Source organism: Azolla caroliniana, unplaced genomic scaffold, assembly GCF_043228905.1.
Source record: "Azolla caroliniana isolate FFs.n. ecotype wild unplaced genomic scaffold, voAzoCaro1.0.p SCAF_5, whole genome shotgun sequence".
NCBI lineage: Eukaryota > Viridiplantae > Streptophyta > Polypodiopsida > Salviniales > Salviniaceae > Azolla > Azolla caroliniana.
In genome coordinates, this window is record NW_028230440.1 from 5723115 (window position 1) to 5751062 (window position 27948).

At 37.4% G+C, this 27948-nt stretch overlaps 2 protein-coding genes across 2 annotated transcripts; both read left to right on the plus strand.

Moving 5' to 3' along the window:
• The first annotated feature begins 1269 nt into the window (after nt 1–1269).
• On the plus strand, nt 1270–4160 carry LOC147863884 (galacturonosyltransferase 8-like). The gene is made up of 3 exons (XM_087319538.1): nt 1270–1436; nt 1742–2986; nt 3262–4160. The coding sequence occupies exons 1-3, from the start codon at nt 1287–1289 to the stop codon at nt 3535–3537; spliced, it is 1671 nt and encodes a 556-aa protein (XP_087175664.1). The 5' UTR covers nt 1270–1286; the 3' UTR covers nt 3538–4160.
• Nucleotides 4161–21641: 17481 nt separating this feature from the next.
• Nucleotides 21642–25959, plus strand: LOC147863885 (uncharacterized). The gene is made up of 12 exons (XM_087319540.1): nt 21642–21819; nt 22219–22292; nt 22371–22530; nt 22611–22635; nt 23600–23689; nt 23995–24166; nt 24265–24338; nt 24704–24773; nt 25037–25108; nt 25200–25336; nt 25417–25490; nt 25567–25959. Exons 1-12 carry the CDS (start codon nt 21642–21644, stop codon nt 25611–25613), a joined length of 1173 nt encoding a protein of 390 aa, XP_087175666.1. The 3' UTR covers nt 25614–25959.
• Nucleotides 25960–27948: the final 1989 nt, after the last annotated feature.

Below are 27948 nucleotides of genomic sequence, written 5' to 3' on the forward strand. Positions count from 1 at the left end.
CTTATGATATAGAACTTAAATTATTAGCTTATCAAACTACACTCCTCAAAACATTAAGTACCCTCTTTACAAGAGTCAATGCCAATAAAAGTTCTAAAAGTTAATTTGTCGTGTTAACATCGAGACAACTACGTTTGCGAGGCATCAAAGCTTTCTGTTTTCTCTTTTAGCTTGTGGTAGCTATAATTAGCATTAAATAAAAGAAATGCTTACGAGAGGGACAAAGATGTGCAAAACCCGCGTGTCATTTAGGTAGTCACACACACAACTCGCTTAAGTTCCGAAACATGTATAACATATCAAACAAAAAAGCCAAAGGGCATGATCAGAATGCTTCATCAAATTTACGAACAAACCGACACAATGATTATAAAGAATGGATCCATTATTATGTGGTGTGTAGGTACTAAAGGATGCCATCCCCCCCACCCATGTACCAAAAATTAAAGGCGCCTAAGAAACACGGGGAATGACTCCCTCCAACTTGTCGTGATGGACAACGAATCACAGAAATCTAAGGGGAACGGGGGGGGGGGGGGGGGCATGTTTCTTTGCTTCTAGCTTAGCATGGTGAACCCCGTCGAGCCTGTGTACATATCTCACCAGCTCCATTCCAAACCTTTTTTCACTTGAAAAACGTAACGTACAGGATATTTGCGTCCAGAGTCTGCGCGCGGCAAAGACGTAGGGTCTGGAGAAAGAAATGCAATGAGGCAGCAGGGGGGGATTTACACGAACAAAACAGAAGTAGACAGTGTCAGGACTCGAAAGGTGGTAGCCAAGCAGGCAGCGAAAAGGGACGGGTGGGGTGTGTGACCGGAGGCTGATGGGCGGGCGGACATTTGGGATGGGATGGGGGCTAATGGACATGATGAGAGAGAGTACCACAACAACCAACCAACCAAACCAACCTTTCCTTTCTTTTTCCTTTTCCTTTTCCTTCAATCCCTTCTTCATTCATTCAGTCTTTTGTGGGTGCTCTGAAGGAAGGGTGGGGATTGACTTCCTGCACTATCCATCATCATCATCATCATCATCATCATCATCCATCTCTCTCTCTCTCAACATTTCCATAAATTCTCCAAGTGACAGGCTACAGCTACCATTACTGCTTCCATGGCTTCTTCTTCTTCTTCTTCTTCTTGACAGAAGAAGGAGCCCGTCCTCTCCCCCCCCCCTTAACCTGCCTTACATATATATATATATGTACAGAATCCAGATGTACATCTGCAAATCGATAGCTTCACCCCACTGACTGACCCGATCCATCGTCCCCTCCCACCCCTATGGCCATCAGCAGATCTTCTCCGCCACAGAAACCGCAATGGCGCATCCTTCATCTCCTTCTCTTGCTCGGTGCTGCAGGTTTCGCTGCCTTCGCCTCTTCCACTTCTGCTCAGCAGCAGCAACAGCAGCATTCCCTTCCAGAAATACACGTAAGTGCCGCTTCTACTTTCTATCAGATCTGACCTCCTGCCTTCCCTTCCTTTCCCTTTCCACCCCCCCTTTTCATTTCCTGCTAGATCTTAGTGTGTTCCCTTCGTTCTCATTTCGTTTTCTGATTCAGAGCTTCTCCGCTGGTAAGTAAGACAGTTCCCCTCATATTTTTCGCACATAATAGAAGATCTGTAACAATGGTCGATCTATAGAAGAGAGAGTCGCGAGGCCTTCTTTTCTTCTCTGCAGAGATTTGTGTTCATCAAGCTTTCTTTTCTATATGTATGTATGTATCTTGTTTCAGGTGGAATCTAGTGAGGATACACCTCTAGAGCTTCCTCAGCAGATGCGAAGGCTAACGGCTGTCAGATCTGACCCTTTGAAAGCAAAAGTAGACGCTCTCTTCAAGCAAGGTAATGACCAGATCGCGGTAATCAACGCGTATGCATCCTATGCTCGAAAGAACAAGCTAGAGATGATGAGAGAGGTCAGGATCTTCACAGAACAAGCTCAAGCTTTCATGGAGCTCCTGAACCGTCCAGCGAGCAGAGATCTCATCACTTCCACTGTAGTGAACGCGAATCAACTGGCTATGTTCGAATCAGAGCTCAAAGATCTCATCAGAACCTCCAAGAAGCATATGATGGAGGCAAAAGAGTACTTTGACAGCCAACTGAGGGTACAAAAGCTCAAGGATACTATCTTTTCTGTGAATGATCAACTCACAAAGGCCAAGAAACAAGGTGCGTTTGCTAGTTTGATTGCAGCGAAATCAATTCCCAAGAGTCTCCATTGCTTATCAACTCGTCTCATGGAAGAAAGGATATCAAATCCAACCAAATACGTTGAATCTGGTGATCCGGCACCTGAGCTTGAAGACCCTAGCCTCTATCATTATGCTATCTTCTCAGACAATGTAGTTGCCGCTGCAGTTGTAGTTAACTCTGCAGTTGTTAATGCAAAAGATCCCGAGAAGCATGTATTTCATGTTGTCACTGATAAGATGAATCTATGGGCCATGAGAGTTTGGTTCAAGATGAGGCCCCCCAGGAATGCTCACATCGAAGTGAAAGCTGTGGAGGATTACACATTTCTCAACTCTTCCTATGTCCCTGTGTTACGGCAGCTTGAATCTGCATATTTGCAGAAGTTTTACTTTGAGAACCAGATGGAGAATGCAACCAAAGATGCTTCAAACATGAAGTTCAGGAACCCCAAGTACCTCTCAATGCTCAACCACATCCGTTTCTATTTGGCCGAGATGTACCCAAAGCTACACCGAATCCTATTTCTTGATGATGATGTGGTTGTTCAGAGGGACCTCTCTGCTCTCTGGGGCATTGACATGGATGGTAAGGTCAATGCAGCTGTCGAGACGTGCTTTGGTTCATTCCATAGGTACGATAACTACATGAACTTCTCTCACCCTCTCATCAAAGAGAAGATTGATCCCAAGGCGTGTGCGTGGGCATATGGTATGAACCTTTTTGATCTTGATTCTTGGCGACGGGAAAAGTGTACCGAGGAATACCATTTCTGGCAGAACAATGTAAGTTCTTTGTGTAGTGTTTCTAGTAGGGAGAAGAAAAAGAATAGTCGCATAAATTTCTTCTTCAGAAATTTCTTAGTTCATGCCTGCTAGAAATTTTCTTCATGCATCATTTTTTAAAGCTATCCTTTGGAACTCTGTATAAAAGTGTCTTAGTTTTGTGTGTCGTAGATATATTTGATTTTGGAACTTGTCATTTCTTTCAAATAGTTTGATTGTATCATAAAAAAAAGTCATATTTAAGCTTGAATTTTTTTTTGCTTCAATGTGGGCAGAATGAGAACAGAACGCTATGGAAGCTCGGAACTTTACCTCCTGGTCTCATCACATTCTACAAGACCACGAAACCCATCGAAAAGAGTTGGCATGTGCTTGGCCTGGGATACAACCCCAACATCAGCAAGGAGGACATCAAGTCTGCGGCTGTCATTCATTATAATGGGAACATGAAGCCATGGCTTGACCTCGCCATGAAGCAATACAAGGAATACTGGACAAAGTATGTGGATTATGACATGGAATTCCTCCAAGCATGTAATTTTGGGCACTGAGGGCCATGCCCCATCCACCCGTAACATGAAGTATATATATGAAGATAGGTAGTGCATGTGTAAAATGCCCCAGCCCCAGCCCAAAACAACATTCTTGCAAGATGAGAATGAGTTCACCGATCAAAATCAGCTTTGCATGATTGATTCATTGTTTGTTTTGTCGAGATCTGTAGTCTTTGTCTGGATATGCACACACACTCTCTCGGCCATCAGTTTTTGTGTCTGTCAACTCACTGTATTGTCATTTGAAAATTTGTTATGAAATGATTGGGCACCTCGAACAATGCTATCATCACGACTTTCACACAATATAGGCTGCTGTATCGGGCACTATTGAAATGCTGAGGGGAGTGCTCAAGTTGAATAAGAGGCATCAAGACCTATCCAACATATCCATATTGCCAATTGCATATTTTTTTGTTCTTTTGTTTTTTTGCTCGGACGAACCTGGTATTGGGCAACTCAGTCAAACTTTTTGTTCTACCCCAAACAAGTTATGTATCTCTACTTTCTTCATCTTCTTTTTTATTGTAAGTTGTTAGCCTTATGACATCTATGAAACCATGATATGAGCTTCCAATCATTCCACTAATGTGAAAGATCATTTTCTTTTACAATGCTAACTACAGAGTGAGTTTTATAAGGTTTGTGTGTTTGCTGATAATTGCAAAGGACTTTCTTTGCATGCCATATTAGATTGTAACTATATCTTCTTCTATCCATCTTTGAATGTATCTAACTATCGGTCTCTATGAAGATTCCTTGAAGTCAATGTCAATCATCCATGTCAGTATATTTAACTAGTCATTTATAGACATTTTATGCTCTTTCACTGTACATATACATGATTTATAACCATTAAACGAATCATCTACTCTTGTGTACATGAAAGCCTTCCAATTATGAAAGCATGAGTCTGAAAGCATTTTGGATTTAAAACTAACAAAATTATCTCTTTCTATTGCTCTTTTAACTCAAGTATTTCTCTAGAAATTCCAGCTCATGCAATGTAACGGGATGTAATATGAAAAGAAAGCACAGAAACTAAAATAATACATGCTGAAATGCCCACTAGATTTAACAAATTGTGGTAAACTCTAAAGGTGTGATACAGCTACCTCCTTAAGGAATAATTTACTTGTAACCTTGAGGTTATGGGTTTGTGGGTTGTGCAACGGATGTTTAGAGACTTAAGAGTTTGTGATCACACTAACCATTTGCAACATTGCCACATTTTTTCATAGCACAAAGAGGGGGAAACACCAACACTTGATAACTTGAACATCACCATTTTTTCTATATTCCAAAGAGTGAAAAAGGCTTTTGAAACGTTATAACATTGGCATTGTCAATGTTCCTTGTTACAATGAGAAGGAAATAGAAAACCAGCTAAAAACATGATTGATGATAAAATAATAGTATAATTAATTTTGATATTCATGGATGTATTGTTAAGGTGTTTGTTTGTCTACACTACCTATCAAGTAGTATTTGAAATTAAAATGTGCAGGCTACTTGTTAAACTACAGAGTTAAATAACAAAATAATGATAAATGGTATTAGTTTTGAAGTGGGGCTACCAAGAGAGACCACAAATATGGAATGGAATAGAAATTTGGAAAAGAGGTTAGAATGATGGAAAAGGCATAGAGAGATGAGGAGTTTAGGTGGATGGATTAGTATTCAAATGAATAACAATTGTTCCTCTTCTTCTTTTGTGTCCATTCAAGAGTTTAAATATGTGTCCTCCCCTCAATAGAGAGTCACTTGCAAAAACTATTAGATTGTCCTCAGAAACACTTGTCTAGTTATATATAAGGCTATTAGATATCATTAATGCATACCAAGTTCACACTAGAGTTTCCAAGTGGTGATTGTGAGGCTTGAATTAACTAACACCCAAAAATTGTTTGGAAACATCCAAATTTTGAACTTGAATAATTCATGCCAAATTCCTAGTAGAGTTCCCAAGGTGGTGATTGTGAAGTTTGAATTAACCACCCTCCCTAATATTACACTTGTAAATCAATAGTTGTGTAATACCCACCTCGACAATAGAGGATTGTATCATTATACAAGTGCAATTGCATGATCATGTCGACAACCTAAATCCATTGAATAAACCATATTAAACTCATTCGATAATAAGCTCAAGATATTGATTGATGAAAATTTCCAATTCCCTTGTTATAGTTGGTTACGTGTTTGTGTAGTTTAAAGTTTAATGAAACAACAAAAATAAATGACAATTAAATCAAGAGAATCTTAATTATTCCATCTAATGTGCAATCAAGGCTTCTTAAAGTTGCAAAGGGTACATCTAGGTGGACTTGAGAGAGAGTCAAGCACAACCATTGAGACTACTTACACTAATTGTTCTCAATATCAAGATTCCCAACACATTTTAAAAGATGCGATGGAGATTTGTAGAAGTTGTGAGGTGCAATCCAAGATAGCATTAGACGACTCAAAACACCATCATCAAGAATATTATCTAAGACTAAATGACATGCATGCAAAAGTCTAAGTAACGGAAAAAAACAAAGAAAATTGGCAAAGGATGTGAATATGTGATAATACTTGCCCAAAATCATTTAGGAGGACACAAGATGGATGAAGTGACTACTGGGGAGATGTTGTGAGGTGTAATCCAAGATAGCATTAGAGGACTCAAAACACCATCATCAAGAATATTATCTAAGACCAAATGACATGCATGCAAAAGTCTAAGTAAACACTCATTTGACAAATCATTTGACAAATCATTTGAGACACTCAAGGAGCATGTGTGTCAGGCTCCCACTCTTCTATTACCAGACCCTTCTAAGCCTTTCTCAATTGAAACCGATGCTAGTGATTATGCTATTGGTGCCGTTCTTTATCAAGGTGGTCACCCTATTGCTTTTGAAAGTAAGAAGCTTGATGCTGCTCAATCTCGGTATTCGGTTCAAGAGAAAGAGTTGTTTGCGGTAATACACGCACTTAAAACATGGAGGCACTATCTCTATGGAAATAAATTTGTGGTTACAACAGACCATCAATCATTAAAGTATTTTTGTGACTAGCCCGATCTTGTTGGTCGTAAAGGCCGTTGGGCTGACCTTATGCAAGATTTTGATTTTTCCATACGATATCGCAAGGGTTCTATGAACACCGTTGCTGATGCTCTTAGTCGCATTAAAGAAGTTAACATGCTTAGCTTCACGGAAATAAAATCTGATCTTTTAGATCACCTTCGAGGGAAATACCTTGATGACAGTTATTTCTCAAAATACTGGACGAAAGCCGAATCTGGTTTAGATGCCGATACTAGCACCCTACCCTCGAAGGCGACCTTTCACATTACAAACGGTTTGCTCTACCATAGTGGAAAGGTCTGTGTTCCAGATTTACCAAATGTTAAACAGAAAATTTTTCATGAATGTCATGATGCACCATCTGCTGGTCATCCTGGAATACAACGCACACTCGTTCTCATCTCGTGTACTTTTTTCTGGCCTAAGATGTGCTCTAACGTGCATAAATACGTAACTCAATGCTTACAATGTCAGATTAATAAGTCGGAACGACTTAAAGCTGCTGGTCTTTTACATCCTTTAGATATTCCCAACAATAAATGGGAAAGTATCTCGATGGATTTTATTGTTAGTTTACCTCGTACACAGAGGGGTCATGATGCCATATGGGTTGTCGTTGACAGGCTAACAAAATTAGCTAGATTTATTCCTACAAAAACCACGGTAACCACTCAACAGTTGGCTTATCAATTTGTTGATGAGTTATTTCGTTTTTATGGATTACCGATGGATATTGTTAGTGATCGAGATTCCAAGTTTACTAGTGACTTTTGGACTCAGGTCTTTAAGAAACTAGAAACTACGTTGAGCATGAGTTCCGCAGATCATCCTCAGTCTGATGGACAAACTGAACGAGTTAATCAAATTATTGAGGACATGCTTCGAGCTTATGTAGCAAAAACCCCTTCTAAGTGGGAGCAATACCTTCCTATCTTAGAATTTGCCTATAATAGCTCTAAACATACATCCACTGGATATAGTCCTTTTATGTTGATGTATGGTTTTCAGCCACGTGCCCCAGTTGATGTCACGATTCATCGTGATACATTAGACAGTACACGCAATTTTTTGCAAGACATGAACCAAATGTTGCATATTGCCAAAGAAAATGTCAAGACAGCTCAAGATCGTGCTCTATTTTATGCTGATCAGGATAGACGTCCTCGTGCATTTACTATTGGTCAAAAAGTTTTTTTGCGTGTCTCGACTGATTCTACGTCATTATCTACGGGCAAGTGCGCTAAGTTAGCCCCACGATATTGTGGCCCATTTGAAATCCTTAAGCGAGTTGGGTCATCTGTTTATCACCTTGCCTTACCTCGTAACGTTGGTATTCATCCTGTTTTTCACGTCAGTCGTCTAAAACCATTTTTAGGCTCTGGTGATAACACCATCACAATCCAAGATCTTGTAACATTAGAGGATTTTTCTTACAAACCTCATGTTCCTGAACGAATTCTTGATTCTCGTACTAAACGTTTATGTTCTAAAGAGATTCGGCTATTCAAGATCAAATGGATGGATAAACCTATTGATGATGCCACATGGGAACGCGAGCATTCGCTTAAGGCACAATTTCCTCACTTTATATTGCAAGAGTGCAATCTTTTGAAGTAGGGGAGTATGTTATGTACACATAACGTTGGTGAGGGTAGGTCACTAATATTTACATTAGTGAAGGGTATGTTCACTATTATTAAAAAGGGGACTAATGATTGGATAGAATGAATGATATGTGCATGCACTATCATGATTTAGACAACCAATGAATAGAGAGCCTTTTAGAAAGGCACATCTATTCAAGGGGCCTAGGAAAAGGTATAAATATGAGGCTTAGCTACCCTCATAGGAATCACGTCGGAAGGCTGCTGTCGTAGACACCGGTGGTGCGGGCTAGGCTTTCGTTTCGACGACCGTGTTTATCTCTTCCAAGGTATTAGTCATCCTAATATCCGGCGGTATGGGACGTCGGTGGTAGGTTGGCTATGTCTAGATCATAGCTCGGGGGTGGTCGGGTGGAACGGGTTCTTCTATCCAATCTATTTTCTTCCTTTTTACTTGATTTGGTCTATTGATTAGTAATAGACTCTTAACAGTGGTATCAGAGCTTTTACTAACAATTTTTTGTTGTTTTGATGTTTTTGCGTGTGAGCGAGGGGGATCTAACAAGGCTCGTCATGCTCTTCTCAGGATCAAAACAACACTCTAAACCCGGTATTCTTCTTTTTTGATCTCTTCTCTTTTTCTATTATGCGTTCTTTATGGTCGAATCAAATTGGTATTACGTTTTATTCTCTTTCTTTCTACCTCCTACTACGCTACGATTTTACTTATTATTATGCATCGGGTCGAGCGTGTTTGCTCTAATCGCACACGCTTATCTCATGGCCGTTTTGCATATGATGTTGAGTATACCACTCTTCCCCTCTATTGAAACATCACTTGGCCGATTCTATGGGATGTTGTGGCCTTGACAAGGTATATGTAGCTTACATATGCCACTTTCCTTTTTAATTAGCCATCAATTGGCTGATTCTATGGGATGTTGTGGCCTTGACAAGGTATATGTAACTTACATATGCCACTTTCCTTTTTAATTAGCCATCAATTGGCCGATTCTATGGGATGTTGTGGCCTTGACAAGGTATATGTAGCTTACATATGCCACTTTCCTTTTTAATTAGCCATCAATTGGCCGATTCTAAGGGATGATGTGGCCTTGACGAGGTATATGTCACTTACCTATGCCACTTTCCTCTTTAATTAGCCATTACTTGGCCGATTCTAGGGATATGTGGTGGTCTTGAGGAGGTGCATGTCAACTACCCTAGGGTTTCGTATCTTAGGGCATGTTTGATTTCATACACCTAATTGTTGATTATTCTAATTAAATTTTAATTTCATAAGTATTGTTTCACTTATATGATTTTCTAGTAATTATTATTTACCCGCCCACAATTAACTCTCCTTTTTCCACTTCCTTTTCATGTATAAAGTATTTACATCGTTTATTTTTAATGTAACCTTTACGCGTAGACTATTTTTTTCGTATGGAGTGGCTTGTTGAACGATTTTTTTTTTCAACGGGTCATCTAGGTTTAACTCTTATCATCAAGCCTTAGAAAACGAGTAAAACCATATGAGTTCCCTTATTGATGTTTTACTCATGGATTTGAGTATTACATCTTTGCGCACAACACCGTCATCACTTGTATCAATTTGTGGCTTATGTCACAATTGTGCAAGTTATAACAATCATATTGGGATGTATAAGTGCATACCTTGCACTTCCCATTTATTTGTGACATTGTTTTTTTCGTAGGTAACACATGGGTTCTTTTTTTACCCTTGTTTTCGTCACTACTTAACTCTTATGAGTAGTGCCTTATTTTATCATTTTATCATCACGTTTGCTTATTGCTCGAAAGACTAGAATATTACTTGTGAGTGCACTTGTTTTTTCACGTAATACACTTTCTCGACCATATAATACATGATGGGTTGGCATTAATATAAGGCTATCTAGGAAATTTCATTGATGTAAGAACCATGGTTGAGCCTCGGGGAGCCGCCATGATTACTCAAGATAGAGATCCGAGAAATACATCTTAGCTATGTTTTCCCCCATGGTTTTTAAAACACCATAGTGTTACCATAGTTATCGGATCTCGAATCACATCTCATATGTCTAGAGGGGTAAAGACATGAGATACTTTCTTGGATAAAGTTCTTTCAATCAAAATTTCAAGCATTCATTTTGCTTGTGTATTTTCTGAACCTCCTTATTTTATTGCATACCCACAGCGTGCATCATGGAACAAGTTTTGAACGCAATTGGAACGATCTCTCCAAATGAGACCTCTCAACCCCAATCTGCATCTTGCACACAAGCTGAGATCACTATTGAGCAATTGCTCACTACTACCTTGAATCAATTGGCCGAAATGAGACAGGCCAATATGGCATTGGAAAAGAAATTCCAAGAATTAACTATTGAGTCCAAGAAAGAAGGTGAACCTTCCTTCGTAGTCACGCCTTTCAAGGGAGATAAGAAAGAAAGAACCGAGGAGGCCATTAGCACTTGGCTTGGTCGTTGGGAGTCTCACTTTGAGCTTCATCCCAAGCCCGATGCAGTAAAAATTGGTTATGTCGGTCGTGAGTTAGGTGGCCAAGCTGCTGCTTGGTGGCGTGGCCTAAGGACCGCAAAAAACTTACCCACAACTTGGGAAGGTTTCGTTGATGTTTTTAAGAAACAATTCTTGCAGCCACCTTCTCAAACCGAACAAGCGCAACACTTGCTCACATTGTCTAGTAAGCCATTTACCTCTCTCGAGGATTATGTGCATCACGCTCGGACCCAAATCCAAAAATCGGGACTTACGGGTGAGAAATGGTTTGTCGCTTGTTTTTTGAATGGTATTCCCAATGGGGATTATCATTGGATTGTCCATGACAAGGACCCCACAACTTTCGAGGAAGCCGTCAACATTGTGCTGCGATACCATAGGACTTCCAAGAAAGACCACAATAAACCTGAGTTCGCCAAAACTCCGAATGTCAAGTTCATTGGGAAACGTAAGCAATCCAGTGACACTCTTGACCGCGACTCAAAGAAACCGAACCTCTTCTGTGCATATTGCAAGAAGCGGGGCCACACAAAGGATACCTGTCGTCGTCTTGAGAGGAAGTCAATGAACACCCCTCCTCAAGACAAATCTACGAGTCACACAGGTGAGTCTTTTGATATTGTTGAAGTTCATACCAATCACTTAAGTTTATGTGAATGCACTTTTCCTTCACATTTACTTGGACCTAATGATTTACTCCGAGCAGTCGGATATATCAATGGAACACAAGCACATTTCTTGTTTGATTCCGGTAGTTCTCACAATTTTCTTAATGATCACTTTGTGCAGCAAATAGAGCTCCACATAAACGCAAGTGATCATATCTATCAAGTTCACATGGCAAATGGAAACGTTCAATACATCAGTGGCATTGTTTGTCAACTGCCAATTCAAATAGATACTTATTTGGAGAAGCTTGACTTTCAGGTTATGAAATTACAATCCGCAGATGTCATTTTAGGATATCCTTGGTTTTTTAATAAAAACCCTTCTTTGTCCATTGATTGGGTTAATCACTCAATCACATTTGAACTTAATAATTGTAAACATTTTATTCAATGTTCCAAACTTCCTTCTCATTCACTTGTGTCTTCTAAATCTTTAAGTGAGTATTCTAGTTCATTAATTTATTCGTGTGTAATTGATCCTGCGGTTCAATTTTATTATTTTAATATTGACGCCACACAATTACCACATTTTGAGCAACGATTACTCGACTCTATTTTAGAGGATTTTCAAGATGTGTTTCCTACTGAATTACCGCTTACTTTACCACCTAAACGTAATGTGGACCATCAAATCAAAAAACAAAGAAAATTGGCAAAGGATGTGAATATGTGATAATACTTGCCCAAAATCATTTAGGAGGACACAAGATGGATGAAGTGACTACTGGGGAGATGTTGTGAGGTGTAATCCAAGATAGCATTAGAGGACTCAAAACACCATCATCAAGAATATTATCTAAGACCAAATGACATGCATGCAAAAGTCTAAGTAACGGAAAAAAACAAAGAAAATTGGCAAAGGATGTGAATATGTGATAATACTTGCCCAAAATCATTTAGGAGGACACAAGATGGATGAAGTGACTACTGGGGAGATGTTGTGAGGTGTAATCCAAGATAGCATTAGAATACTGAAAACACCATCATCAAGAATATTATCTAAGACTAAATGACATGCATGCAAAAGTCTAAGTAACGGAAAAAAACAAAGAAAATTGGCAAAGGATGTGAATATGTGATAATACTTGCCCAAAATCATTTAGGAGGACACAAGATGGATGAAGTGACTACTAGGGAGATGTAGAGGAATATGAAGTGACTATTGTGAAATTCTAGAAGACCACGTGTAATTTATATGCACCAAAATTCACAATTAGGAGGATCTAGATGAGCATGTCACATTGTTCATGAGTATATGGTACATGAATAACTTATTATAACAGTTGAACTGTGTGGAATTGCAAGCTCATAACGTGGTAAAGTACACAATTGCCCTTGGAACCACAAGAATGAGTTAAATTACTAATTCAAGCTAAATCATTGTGCAACATTTCAAACAACGCAAATAGAATTCTTGGAATGGTTCTTCAAGAAAACTCGTCCATACAAATTGGTTATCAAATTCTAAACCTGGAAGTGGCATCTTCATGAACCAATGACTTCATTGTCGATTTCATCCATTAGCTATTATGAAGTCTCAACCCTTTCCTTGTTACAACCAACACGATACTAGACATGAACATCTAGTAGTTTATATGTGTTAGCATGTTATATGGTTAGTCTGATATTAAAGGAATGGTCTCAAGGTGACTTGTACACATGTATTCCATAAAGAGGTGCAAAGCTTATGCATATGCCCAAAGCCAAGATGGAAAAACATTGATTTAATTCTTGACCATTGTCGAGTAGGACCAATCATGTTATGTCGCGATGGACACCTAAAATACACACAAAGTGTCTTCATGTCTTCTCAGTTCACAGTCATCATACACTTCAGCAACCAAACACCCACTAATAAGAAATCCCACTACGGCACCTTAGGACATAGGAGGCTTGGAAATCCATAATATTCATAGATCAAAATCCTCTTTGTGGAGGCACCATATTCCTAATGTTCTAATTTAGGTGTCAAAGTCATGATATCGCACATACAAGTCTTAATTTCTTATCTTTGTAGCATTCAATGAATAATTAGATGATATTATGTAGGTCGGAAAAACAAGGCCCTTCATTCACTAAAGGTTGTGTTCATAAGGAACCTTTTGTGCTTGAGACAATGGTACCCTTAAAACGTTTCCACGATTTATGTCCCCATTACTCAAAATATAAAAAAATGCACTAGAATTACAACACAAACATAGTGGATGTTTTTTTTCCCAAAAACAAAACTCCTTGCATAGTTATAATCATAGATTGAGCCATGCGTGATATTCTTGAGATTCGACATCCGTAATATTCGTGGTATTCGAGAATAGAAAATGGCCCTAAGAATATTATAAAACCATTCGTTTACATATACATATACACACATACATACATACACATACATATATACACACATACACAAACATATATATACATATACACACACATACATAGATACATATATACACATACATAGATACATATACACACACATACATATATACACACATACACAAACATATATATACATATACACACACATACATAGATACATATATACACATACATAGATACATATACACACACATACATATATGTGTACACAGACATACATCAATAATTAATTAACTCATTAATATAATGATTAATTTACTATTAACTAATTAATTCACTTAAACATTAATTGATTCACTAATACATTAATTAATTTACAAATACATATCTTAATTCATTAACACATTAATTAATTCATTGGAAAATATTAGTTAATTAATTAATAATCAATTAATGCATTAATAATTAATTAATTAGGGCTTTGGCAAAACTTAGGGTTTCAGTGAAACTCTGAATTTGTAGCGGACAACAGGATGTAGGATTAGGTAGAGCATGAGAGGGAGTCGATGACGCAGGCCGAAAAGAAGAAATTTTGTCGAAATTAGGATTATGACAGAAATTAGGGTTTTCTGTCGAAACCCTAATTTCTGGCCGAGAACAGGATATAGAGGGAAGCGAGGGTGTAAGTAGCACGCAGAGGGAGTAGGGTGAGGCGTCTTTGCTTCCTATTGGCCACTGTTCACTCGCTCGTAAATAAAACACAATTTTTTTTTATTTTTTTTTTTTTTATTTTCAAAAAAAAGAAGAAAACGAATATATTTACGTGTATTCGTATTCCTATTCGTATGGATTCGTGGGGCAGGCCCCACGAATGCGAATATTTCAATCTATGGTTATAATATTTTACAACTATGTGAATGTTATATACAAACCACAGAAGGGACTCAATAGTTCCATCTTATGTGGAGGTCCATTGACTCAAGAAAGAGAGAGGATGACAATTGTTGGATGAAGGTTAATTGTTATCTTTCGGCTCTGTCGGATCTGCCCGTGATGACATCGTATTGGCTTCTTTAGTGTGGCCACATTTTGCAATAACTTTGTGGGAAACAATATTATGAACCTTAGGTCTTATCTATTGCAATTGCCTTACAAAAAAGGGTGCACAAATTGGTAATGTGCATTATTAAAACTTTTGTTAATGAACACAACATTAGACCCATTGCTTGAAACATATTGGTTTAGACTCGTTCTTGAGATTGTGTAGCCTGAACATTTACCATAAATTCATGTTTATGTATTTAGATTTAATCTTTTTTGTAAGGCACAACAGTGAATGTACAAGCATTAAGTTGTTAAATCTTATTGCAAATGCAAATGTCTCAAGGAGAATGTTTTCATGTTGTGCTCCAATTGATAATGTTACACTTTACTACATAACTTCACTATTGTTTACTACATGTGACAAATTTGGTCGAGAACTTTAACTTTTTATGGTAATAGTAAAATAATAATGTTCATTATTCCATGACACACAATATGAGGATTTTGGTAGCACCAATACAAAAAGAATCATGAAGCTTTGATATTGGGATCTTGATTCAAATTTTGTATTATCACAACTACAAGCAACATTTATCAATTGGAATTTATTATAACAAGGTGGCTAAGGTTTATAGACACACATTTCATTTAGCAAGCATTAAACAACTTGTTGAATGTCATGCCAAAAGGATCATGTAATACATACCAAGTCCAAGTGTCAAATTTTCACTAGGAAAAGTTAATATATTGTGATATCCCCGAAGGTAATGTAAACCTTTGTTAGAGAAAAAAGAAGGTTGACGTGGTTCTAATTTGGCTAATGATTATTAAAAAAATAAACTTTTAGGATTGATATTGTCCTACCCCACATAACAACCTCTATTTGGATACTTTCCCACTCACGTGAGATGTTTTGTCATTTTGGTCTAATAGTAATTGTAGTTGGTGTAAATGGGCACTTCACAATCTTGCCTTCTTGATTATCAAAGACGAAACATAGTTGGGCATTTAGATCCCAACATCATAACGCAATAAACATTTGCATCCATGGTAGGTTCCAGTCACAGGTTGAGGAAAGTCACTTTCTACACCAATATATGTATATTTGAGGTATTGATACACACTTGCACATGTGGCATGCACAAGATTTCCAATTCAATATGTGGAAACCTTTCCAATCGTGTTTAGTTCAGGAAAATTTCTCGAGAACATTTTGCATGAAGCTCTCTACATGCTTCCGTCACCATGAAATTGATGGTAATGAAAACTCGCTGCAATTTACAAAATTAATTCATATCATCTATATGCATAGGTCATATTAATGAGAACTAATTGTTATAGTCTAATAAATGGAATGCCATGGCTAAACTCCTAGTGAGAAGAAACTTCAATATTTTAATATCAACCTTGTAACTAGAGGAAAAAGTTTGAGAGCACCCATCATTATTATTGTTCACGACCATAAGAAATTCGAGATTTTGAGTTGTGTAATTTTGCTTGGAAATTGATGCCAAATTTACACACACACATACAACAAAATGATACTTGAGACAATTGCATCAAGCTCATCGGGACAATGTTAGAATAAGTACAAAATTTAATAAGGATTGTCACATTGTTTATTATTTTGCAAGGTCGATGGCAAACATTGGTGTTTCATGGGCATGCTTGTCTTGTGGCACTTTGGTGTACTTACGGCTTGTGTACGATTTTTTTGAATAGATTAATGATGAACAAAGAGATAATCCATTTCATGCATGTGCTACTTATTTTTACATGTAGAAGTTGGTTTTCCCCAATTTTGCTGCAAAGGTCTCGCACAAATATAATGTTCCTTACACAATTATCACCAAATTTTGGCAGAAACTCGGGAAACAACAACACGCGAGACGAATCACCACTTTCCAATGGCTATTAATACATAAGTCACTACCGGTTGGTGCATGGCAGCGTGGGAACCTCATCTCTCCTAATTGTGTAGTGTGTCCAATTGTATTAGAATCCATTCGACATGCTCTATGGGACTGCCTAGAGTCCCATCGAATATGACGGGGGGTTGGCCACTTATTACAATTATGCCAGGTGCAAGGCTCAATCAAATGGGGGAATGTATGTTGGCTGTCATGGTAGGCCCCAATTAACAGCTATGAGCATTAGGAAGAGGGGATGGCTTTGGTTATAAAAGCACAAGAGATTTTTTTCTCCACCATCTGCAATATCCACTCAACTCCTATTAGTGCCAAACTTAAGTTGTGTTGGACTTGGTCAGCCCACTAACTCTTTGGATTCTATGGAAACAACGGTGTAGTCTTTTCCAACCAAAGTGCGCAACCAATAATGTTAATGCAAGAGATATGGGGTGAAGTTGTAGCCACTCTAAAGAGCCAATATGATGGCCTCAAGGGCGACTCTGATAGAGTTGAAAGACAACGACTAGCCTTTATCCAACAATGGTTGTCCTCTCCCTTTCTTGAGGCAGTGGGCATCCACATAAGATGGACCTATCGTGTCCCTATAGGGATTTGTATATAATAATCTCATCTGTGTAACTAATGGAAGGAGTTTTTTTTGGAAAAATATAAAAATATATAATAAAAAAATCATTTTTAGGGTTTATGATGGCATACTTGTTTATAATTGACTTTAAGTTAGCTCATTCTCAAACTTTACCATGTTCGATGTCTGGTGAAAAAGCATGAGCTCTTTTTGTTGCATTAGATATCCCCACTTAACTAATCCCAAATACACTTCTTATCAATGTAAGAATGCATTCAATATTGGGGTGGATTTAAGCCATTACAATGTCGCAAGAAAGTGAAAATTCTTAAGCGTGTGATTTCAAGGTTATATTATCATGAAATCCATGAGTTGTGACTCTTAAGTTTCATTCCTAGTAAAAGTTCCCACTCTCACCTTAAAGTGTATCTACCTATGAAAATAATATAGTCCACTTGATGAAAAACAATATCCATTGGTTGGAAGAATGACTTCTACGTTATCATATTTCTCACCTTCATATTTAAGTAATCGGAAGGGATGATTCAAAAAATCATGAATCTCCATTGAACAAAGGAAAGAAAACTAGATGATACTATGAAAAGGGGGAAGCCATGGACATACTTGATGTCGGGTGAGAAGCACCAATCAAACAAATGCAAAACATCATTTCACACAACGCAAATTAATGACTTTTAATCAAATTGCAAACATGAAAATAGAAATTGCATCGATACTCACGATTATATATATAAATTACTATTCACAAGGCAATGGATTTACAAACATGTTTGTGATTATAATTTGTCGAAATATTCAGTACACATGTGGAGATAACATTGAACATGCAAGATCTCACCTAATCATTTTAAATGAGGGGGGGATCAACCTACATTTGATTTGGCTAGACAGACATGCTCTTTTCCCCTAAGGGCTTGCATTCTTTTTCACTCTATCAATCCTAAGCAAGAACTTACTTTGTAGCGATGTATTAATGACCTCTTTTGGCATGTCAGATTCTCTACCTTTTCCTTGTGACCATTTATTATATCTCATTTTCATGGTTTGGAGTCTGTTCATAGACAAGACATTCCAATGCGGACCATGTTAGGGGATTCCCTTCCCACTACATCTTCTTTGAAAATAACAAAAAAGTGTTTCAATTTCTCGTCCACCTAAATGAGGGTGGTTCCTCTCATATTAGAAATGGCTGATGCAACTTCCCATACCAACCCAAGTTAGTGATCACACTCTAAGTCTCTAGAATTTCAACAATTAAAAGTTTGGCACACAATCATAGGCAATGTACAACACGCTTAATGCACTCTCATGAATTCCATGTTTGTTATGCCTAGTTATTTCTTTCTTGGAGTGACGATAAAAGGCGATCAAGTGGCATAAAGTTTCCTTGTTAAAATCCAAAATCACATGGTAAAAAAAACCCAAGTAAATGAAATAAAGTGTTACATAGTGTAAGTTACAAAACTTTGACTTGTATGTACCACCAACTCTTCAATGTTTGTGTTGTGCTCCCCTGAGAGGTGGGGTGGAGAAGTTTGTGGATATGTCATAATTAGACATTGAATGTGTGAGTTTATAACGATCCTTTAGAAAATGTAAACTAGGTCATTATCCCTCAGGTATTCGGGCAACGAAGACCTTTGACGAGGAGAAATGGATGAAATAAAGTTAGCATGTGCATGTGATAAGAGAAGAGACAAGTCTTATTCATAAAGTTCTAGGTCCATGGGTCTAGCATATTGTGTTATCTTCATCTATGCATACGTGGTAAGTACTCTTTAGGTCCTTGTCTCTTCTTTTCAGTTTCTTTGTCCTGGTGTTTAAGCATTGCATCGGGAGCCTTGCAAACCATGACCAATGTATCTCTTTAAGAATATACAATGTCCATGCATGCTACATAACTATGACCGTCAACCATTCTGATAATTCTACTGAATTGCGGCACAAAAGATCAAGGAAGCGGGTGGAAATAGCGGTCTGAGCTTCAGGAAACGGGCGGGTGGGAGGTTTAGGGTTTCCAGTGACAAATGTTGGAATTGGCATGGCCTTCATATGAGGCAAGGTTCGTTGGGTGTCCGTAGTTTTTGGAGACTTCACGAATCACGGAGCCATTTGAGATGAGTTCGGAAACGACAAGGGGAGAGAGAGAGAGAGAGAGAGAGAGAGAGAGAGAGAGAGAGAGATGATTGACTCTTCGTTTTTTGAAAACGAAAGAAATAAGTCGACGGCAGTCACGTGAGCCGGACCACCGGCAGTTGTCATCCACCACCGGCTGCAGCCGGTCGGCCGGTGACACATTGGATTTCCAAGAACAGCCGTATTAAGTGCTGGCGTTACCACCACCAGCTCTTCCTCCTCCACCCTCTTCTTCTTATACATACATACATATACACTGATTTTCCAAAAAAGAAAAAAGAAGAAAGAAAAAACCAAAAAATTTTAAAAAATAAAAGTTCAGAATCGGAAAAAACATAATCGTGCTCCCCCATTCTCTCTCTCTCTCCCTCTCTCTCTCGCTGCTGCAAACCCTAATTCTCTCTCTGCTGCCAAAACCCTAATTTCATCCCTGCTTCTCGGCCGCTTCGGTTTCCCCTCCTATCTCGGATGCGCGCCGTCCTTGTAAGTCTTCTTTCCTCATTCCTTTCCTGCACAATTCAACCTACATTTCTTGCCCCCCCTTCTCCGACTAGGTATCATCAGGCCTCTTCTGTTCTATTCGGCTTTCCGTAATGGAGAGCTAGGGAATTTTAGCTGTCTTGTAGAGGAAGCGTGGCCCTTTTACAACGAAACACAAGCCTTTGGAAGTTGAAAAATCGACGTCGTTCATGAAAGGATGAGACTGATGATTGAGCTCCCATTTCTTCTGTTTTCGTGGATTTAAGTATCAGACAGCTATGGTTTCTACTTTTGGCGTGCTCATGTAAACAACAAGCAACGCCAACTAAAAGATTAAGGGAATCAGAATGATAGATTTGTCTTCTTTTTCTTCTGTGCTTCTGGTTTGTTTGTTTAGAGTAATGGAAAGCGAAGGATTTTGATTCATAGCGAGAAATGTGATCCTCACGCAAAGAACATACCTTTATTTACAACACGAAAAGTGTAGTCTAATATGCTGGCCGAGAAGGCAAACTGCAATGTTTGCAGATTGTGGAGAGAGAGAGAGAGAGATTATCTAAAACGTGTATCTTGTATTTTAAGTCTTAGGAAGCTACGCTTTCTAGCTGTAATGTGATGATTACACAAAGAAGAAACTTGAGAATTTGCAATGTAGGTTGAAACCTATATGTTGGAGTAGGTACAATATGTGGTGGAGACGGATGCACTAATTGGACGATCCAGTTTCTGTTTATTCTGTGCTTCTGTTTTTGCTACTGTGGGAATCGGCGAACTAAAGATCCTACCTACAGTGTGAAACATGTGATGCTTATGCAAAAGCCTCCAATTGACGAATGTTGAAACTTTCGCTGTTAGACTGATACAAAGTGTATGGACGACATGGATGAGAGTGAGGACCAAGATCCATTGGTAGATAGTTTGGATTTGTTTGCATGCATCTATCATGTGAATGAGAATTGTTGTAGTGATGAGCATGATCTCCTGAGATGGCTATTTTTAGTCCTTGAGGGAATAAATTATTAACCTTCTCTTCCTTTCTAGGGATCTTATTTAGTATGTCTTGCTCGTGATTTGCTTCAGTTCTGAATACTTGTTTCTCGCGTCTGCTTTAAGTTCCGAAGAAGATGAATTGAAAACCTGCTAAAACTTTCTTCTCTCTTGAGCTTCACTGAACATGTCCTTTTCATTTTTCTCTGTCGTTAGAACGACGAGCTTCTCGCTCACCTTTCTTTGTTGCAACATCGAATTTGCTTTTGATTGTAGTTTTTGTAACGCGCACCTCGTGCATAATCCGTTTCTCCTTATCACTTCTGCTTTTGGCAACTTTGAGTTTTTCTTCGAATAAAAGCTCTAAGTTTTGTTAATCCATCTTGAGCTCTTTCCTTCTCCAAAGGTCATTGAAAGCTGCCAATATCTCTCAACTCTCATACATGCAACTTAATATAACTTGTTTTGTTCTTTCTTATGGTATGTAGCACAGTTCTTTAGTTCACCACTTCGCTATTGGTGCATTGAATTTTCTTTCATTTATGCAGTCTCTGCAGATTTAACTTGCTTTGAATATGGAGTATCGTTATTCTTTGAATCTACACTGTGATTTTTCACCTCATTCTGCTACGTTCTAACAGCTCTTATACATTTCAGGGATGCGATCATGGTGCTCTATATTTGGGATACGAATTCTTACGTGGAATGGCTAGCATTGGTTCATTAATTGTGCTCAGGATACATTCACGATGAAGCCATCTGGAGGACTGCTTGGTGATTCCAGAAGACAGGCTGCTTTTGGACAGTCATGTGGGGGTCCTTCTCCTCCAGTGGCACGGTACATCTATGGATTCATCTTTCTTCTAACCAACCTCTCTGCTTGGGTAGTCCGAGATTACAGCCACCAAGCCTTAAATCAGTTCCATTGTAAGTTTTTCATTCACAATAGCTCTACGCTCCCTTTATTCTTCTCAGATCCGTGTTTCAATATGTCTTGTAGAATACTTTTTAGGGAGGAACCTCTGAGTTTTGCTTTTTTTTCCCAACTGTCTCTATGTTTTCTCTATTCCACCAATGCCTGTGGTTAACCCTGTCTGCTGCGACTGTCTTCTTTATGAGCAATTATATGGTCAATTCATCTCCTTTGTCTCAATTATATGTACAATTTGATCAATGATATGGTTAATCTGCCCCCCCTAGAGCTATATATGGTGATAGCATTTGGGGAAATAACAAAAAACATAGAGGGAATAACGAAAAAAAATCTGGTCTTCTACTTGTCAGTTGTTTGTAATTGATTCATGAATATGCTATGCTTTCCGTCAGATTTGAAGGGCTGTCAAGGAGGCCATGATTGCCTAGGTTCTGAAGGAGTACTCCGTTTGAGCATGGGATGTTTTGTATCCTTTTGCATTTGAACATTTCGAAGTTTCAGATATGAATATATCTAGCAGTTGATGTTCCTGAACAGAATATAGATATTCTTTTTCACAATGTTTATTACAACTGTTCGTACGAAGAAAGTAAGCGATCCAAGGCATTCTTGGCATTCAGGCTGGTGGCCTGTCAAAACTTTAATGTGGCTTATTTTTATGGTCACACCATTTTTGGTACCTCCTGCCTTCATCCATGTTTATGGTTAGTTGAATTTGCTTTGATGATCTATGAAGTTATAAAAACATTGGCAAAATATGTGACTTCTGATCCTTTTTCTTTAGGTGAAATTGCACGATTTGGTGCCGGGTGAGTGCATCTGAAGCCCTTCAGAGAAACATATTGTACTTTATCTTTCTCACATATGTGTGGAAACGATCATTGTGTATAGTCACTATATTTTTGAATATTAACTGTAATATACTTATTTGATAATTATTTGTATGAGTGAAGAAAGGTAACTACAAAAACCAAAAAATGATTGTTTAAACCTATTTTTTATGAGTAAAATTATTTGATTAATCAAGATGCCTTACTCTGTGTATATAAATATATAATTTTCATTAAATTAAGGCTTGGAAATATTCAAAACAATACTCACTGATGTTTATTTCTTGAGTAGTAATGAGAATGGAGAAGAGTACCTAAGAATCATGAAGCTGAAAAGTTCTATTTGTGATATAAGAAATTTATGCAACATCCTAAAGCCATAATGGAAATGAATTGGAATATGAGTAGTTGTGAATAATTTCCTTAGAAAGAAAATTTTAATATGATAGTGATAATGGAGTGGATTCACACAGCACATACATAAAACATGTACAAAATGTACTGAATAGGATTATAGTTTATGAGAAAAGGTAGGAAGAATGGTTGCGACAATCTGCTCATGTGGCTGTTAGATGGGGCCAAAACAGAGGTGGACTCAAAAGCTTCCCGAAGAACTCGAACCCTTCTTCCTCCTGTAGAAGGTTCACAGTGGCTGATGTCTCTAAAGCTTTTTAAAACATGGACTGAATATTCCTCATGCGACAAAAAAGTACCATGAATAATCAAAACTAGAATTTATATTTATGCATAATTGGGAGTTCTGAATTCCCCATAGTAAATACGTGGTTCAAAGTTGAAGCTAGAAAGGGCCATGCCTTGAGAGTAGAGAGTGAAATTAAAATAGAAAAGTGTCAGTTTCCTTTATAACTTCTTTGATTTCTTCCATTTCAAGCAATATGCCATTAACTCACCGAGAGGTTTCGTAATGATTGACATTTGGCAGGGTTTTCCTTCTGATTCAGTTATTGAGTATCATCAATTTTATATATTGGTGGAATGAAGACTGGATTTCAGATAAGAAAGTTCGACGCTGGCAAGTTTCTGCCACTATTTCTGACTATTGGTAGCAAGTATTGCAGTATTCTATTTGTGATATGCACTGCTTAGCATGATGCAGATAATGTTGATATCTTTTATTATCTGCAATGTTGTGCATGCGCTCTTCTTTTGTAGAATTCGTATATTTGTTTTTCAGAAAATAGCATCTCTTTCTTTTTATAATCCCTACGTTTTTAATCACGTATGGATTAAATGTCTGTCCGTGTAGAATGTTCTAACTTCTGAACTCATGATAGAAAATAGTTTCCACTGCAGTAACTGGCTTTGATTTTTCTGCAGTCGTATACCAATGGTCATTGTAACCATAGGATCTTATTCTGCTTCACTTAGTGGAATTGTCTTCATGTACATGTGGTTTGCTCCCAAGATCTCATGCAGATTAAATATAGTGCTGATTACAACAACTTTAGTCATGATCCAGCTGATGACTAGTATCTCAGTTCATTCCAAAGTACGCTTGTTTCTCCTAGTTGCCATCTAAGAGTTTCTTCAATTGAACATCTTTAATTTGTTAATATATTCCTCTCAATAAAAAATAGTTTATGACAGGTCAAAGCTGGTCTAATGACGTCTGGGTTAATGTCTATATATATTGTGTTCTTGTGCTGGTCTGCGATAACAAGGTATATCCTTGTGAATAATTTGGTTTATGCATTGTTCCCTCATTCTACTCTGTTACATTTGTAATTAGTTTATATGACATGGTTATTTATAAAATTTTCTTTCATGTAAACTGTAATCATGTTGGCCTTAGAGCCTGTGGAAGTGTATTGCATCAGTTTATTTTTGCAGGGAATTTTTTCTAATAGGCATTTTAGCGTAAAATGGTAGCAAACATATCGTTTAGAAGCAGAGGCAGTTAGTAACATTGAGAATTGTACTGTAACAGATTTTAATTGACGAGACTTAAAACTATTCATTCATTCCAATTTCGTGGTATAAGCTTATTCCTTAATTTGAATGCATTTGGAAAACTTTTTTTTTGCAGTGAGCCATTTTCAGCAGAATGCAATACACGGCCTCGGCAGAGTGGAAAAGGAGATTGGCTAACTATCATTGTAAATAATCGATCATAATAAGTTTAATTAAGTTCCAAGATCCATTAGAAAAAAGAGAAAACTTTAACACATAATAGTAGAACAGGATTTAAATGATTGTTTATTCTAGTTTCTATTTAAGTTAAATTGTCAGTGGATTAAATGACCTATGTTACTTGTTACGTCTCTAAACATGATTGTGGAGTGTGAGCATACTTACCATGAAATTACTTTTCTTTTTTCAGTACTAGTAAGAGGTGACTAACTTTGATGTCATTTTTCAGAGCTTCACTATTGCAGTGCTGGCAATTGTTGTGGCAACGATGACGACAGGCACTGACTCAGAGTGTTGCACTGTACGTTTCTCATCACAGTTTTTTTTGCCCAATAGAAAATTGATGAAACTTGTTTACGGCAAATGTTTACGAATGAGTTTACTGTACACAGTTCAGAAAACAGGACAAGGTACGCACAGAGGAAGACATCCCATATGGATATGGTTTCTTCCACTTGGTATTTGCAATGGGTGCGATGTACTTTGCTATGCTGTTTGTTGGCTGGAATCTGCATCAAACAATGCACAAGTATATAGCAGCAAATTGCTCCTTCCACTAGTCCTATAGAGGGAATTTTAACTCATGATGTGGATTAACTTTAAATACAGGATGAGTATAGATGTTGGTTCAGCTAGTGTTTGGGTAAAAATTGTCAGCCAATGGATAGCTGCAGCTATGTACAGTTAAGTTCTAAACTCTATACATGTGTTTCTTTAAAGATTATGGAACTTGATACTAACATAATGTTTTGCTGACAGCATGGACAATGATAGGTCCCTTCATTTTCAAAAATCGAGAGTTCTAGACTTCTATTATGGATATATAAACTTGTTATACTCTCAAATTCTTTGAATGACACGATGCTGCTGGTGTCTATTATTATGGTGTCATTCATCGTTGTACATTTTTTTTGCACCACCTTATTCAGAATCTTGGAACAAAATGCTTCATTGAAATCTTGATGAACTGTTGTCATTGTATTGTCACCTTCAACGTGGAGTTCTTTCAATGAACAATGTTAACTGCATGCATAGAGGAGTAGTAGTAGTAATAGAATGCTATCTTTCTCACCTTTCATTCCTTAAGGATCAATACAAGGAGAGTGAGTTTTTGTAAACACCAGTTGGTTGTGCTAAGTTTTCTTTTCGTAATATTTGCGTCTATAATCTCTTGTTGAATTATTTTTTATTATGTATGAGTATCATTGTTGTGTTAAGTATTCTTTTCCTGATATTTGGATCTATGATCTCTCCTTGAATTATTTTTTATTATGTATGAATATCATTGTTGTGTTAAGTATTCTTTTCCTGATATTTGGATCTATGATCTCTCCTTGACTTATTTTTATTATGTATGAATATCATGAGAATCTTAGTTTATTTATGATAAGTATTGATCAACAGCAGTAGACAGCAATCCATGTTAAAGATGAGTTTTGCAAACATCAATAGATTTGTTTGTAATTATATCCTTGATGTTTTAGAACCCAAGTGGTCTCAAAACAATGCAAACACAGAACATCAAAACAATTTCAAAATGGTCCTCTATAACTCGAAGCTATTTCATTTATTGTTATTTTTAGTTAAGTTGAAATAAGTTAATTTGATGTTGTCGTAGTTCATTGTAGTGAAATTCATTCATTTATTGATTCGAAGATGGAAGTTCATTCATCTAATTCTATACTAATTTCATGTCATATCTGACTTATCTTTAACACAATTTGGTTTTGTTGACACCAAACTTAATGTCCTTAAGTTTTTAAGAGTATGAAACAGTTGTATTAGGGTATTTGATGTTTGACACCATGCATGCATTAATGCTTTTTTAGAGAAAATTTAGGTTATGGATTTCATACGGGCATTAAGGATAGGTCAAAATATCAAGATTACCCCTTCGTTTTAGTTCGTATTATGTCATTGTACACCTAGTCTTTGCATTAAATTTTTTATGGTTGGCATTAAAATTGTGAGCTTTCTAATGTGTGGTCTTTGTAAATGAAACAAGATACAATGTGCAATATTGATTCAAGCAAACTTTTAAAAAATAGAATTATTGAATGAGTAATATTCAGAGATGCTCGTTCTAGGTGGATTATGGTCATATTGTCAAGCTCAAGGTATGGGCTTTACAAAAGTCGCGTACATTGATGGACCAAATAAAACATAAACTTTAAAAAAGTCAATACTCTAATCTTCAACCCTACTCCTAAACCCAAATGTATATGCTAACCTTGGTTTGAACAATAAGCAATACGACAGTAGGACAAGAAGAGAAAGAAAGAGAATAAAATTATAAGTGGTTTGGTGGGTATGCATATTAACCAATAAAAGGCCATTGCTCAACATATGCACATAAGGGAGTTCAATGTTGCAACTTGCAAATAGTAAAATAAGGTAGGTAAATATGATCACACATTACTCGAGGGGTACTCCTTTAATTGGTTATAAAAGTTGCATATATAGACCATTAAAAGCATAGAAAGAGAGAAACCGGTGTAATTGTGCAATTTTCCATGTTACTATGTTTATTCAATTCATTGCCTAATGCTGGGTGCATAAATGTTGGTTTTCAAAGGTATAGAATCTGGACACATTCAAGCCTTATTAGCTCCCCTCTAGTTGTTAAACCCTTGTGGGCATGTCACTAAATATTTCAAATGAGCCAGTGAGCCTTGTGGGTATGTGAGATTTGCATTGTTTGTGTAAAACATTGTGTGTCAGCAAAATTGTGAGATATGTACACTTTGGGTAATGCTAATATTTGTATGCTCAACATTAACCTCTTGCAAATACCTTCTTAGCTCTAGTGGTTAGAAACCAATGTTCCTTCATCTTTTAATCCGCATGAACTATATCACCATTTTCCTCATCTCATTCTCATTGTCACCCCCATCAATTATAAATTTCAAAATCATATACGTGATAATGTAATGGGTGATATGGCAACACCATTGGCATCACATTTCCAATAAACTCTTGTTCGTGAAAAAAGTTTGTGACCTCGGTGGCTACTCGATGAACAATGTACCATCATTTGGGATAAAACTTTACTCAAGTATATCTCTATACTATATATACGTGTTAGTATATTGTTTTTTGTTTGTACGATTGCTCAAGAGGGGGGTGGAATGTGGGATGGAA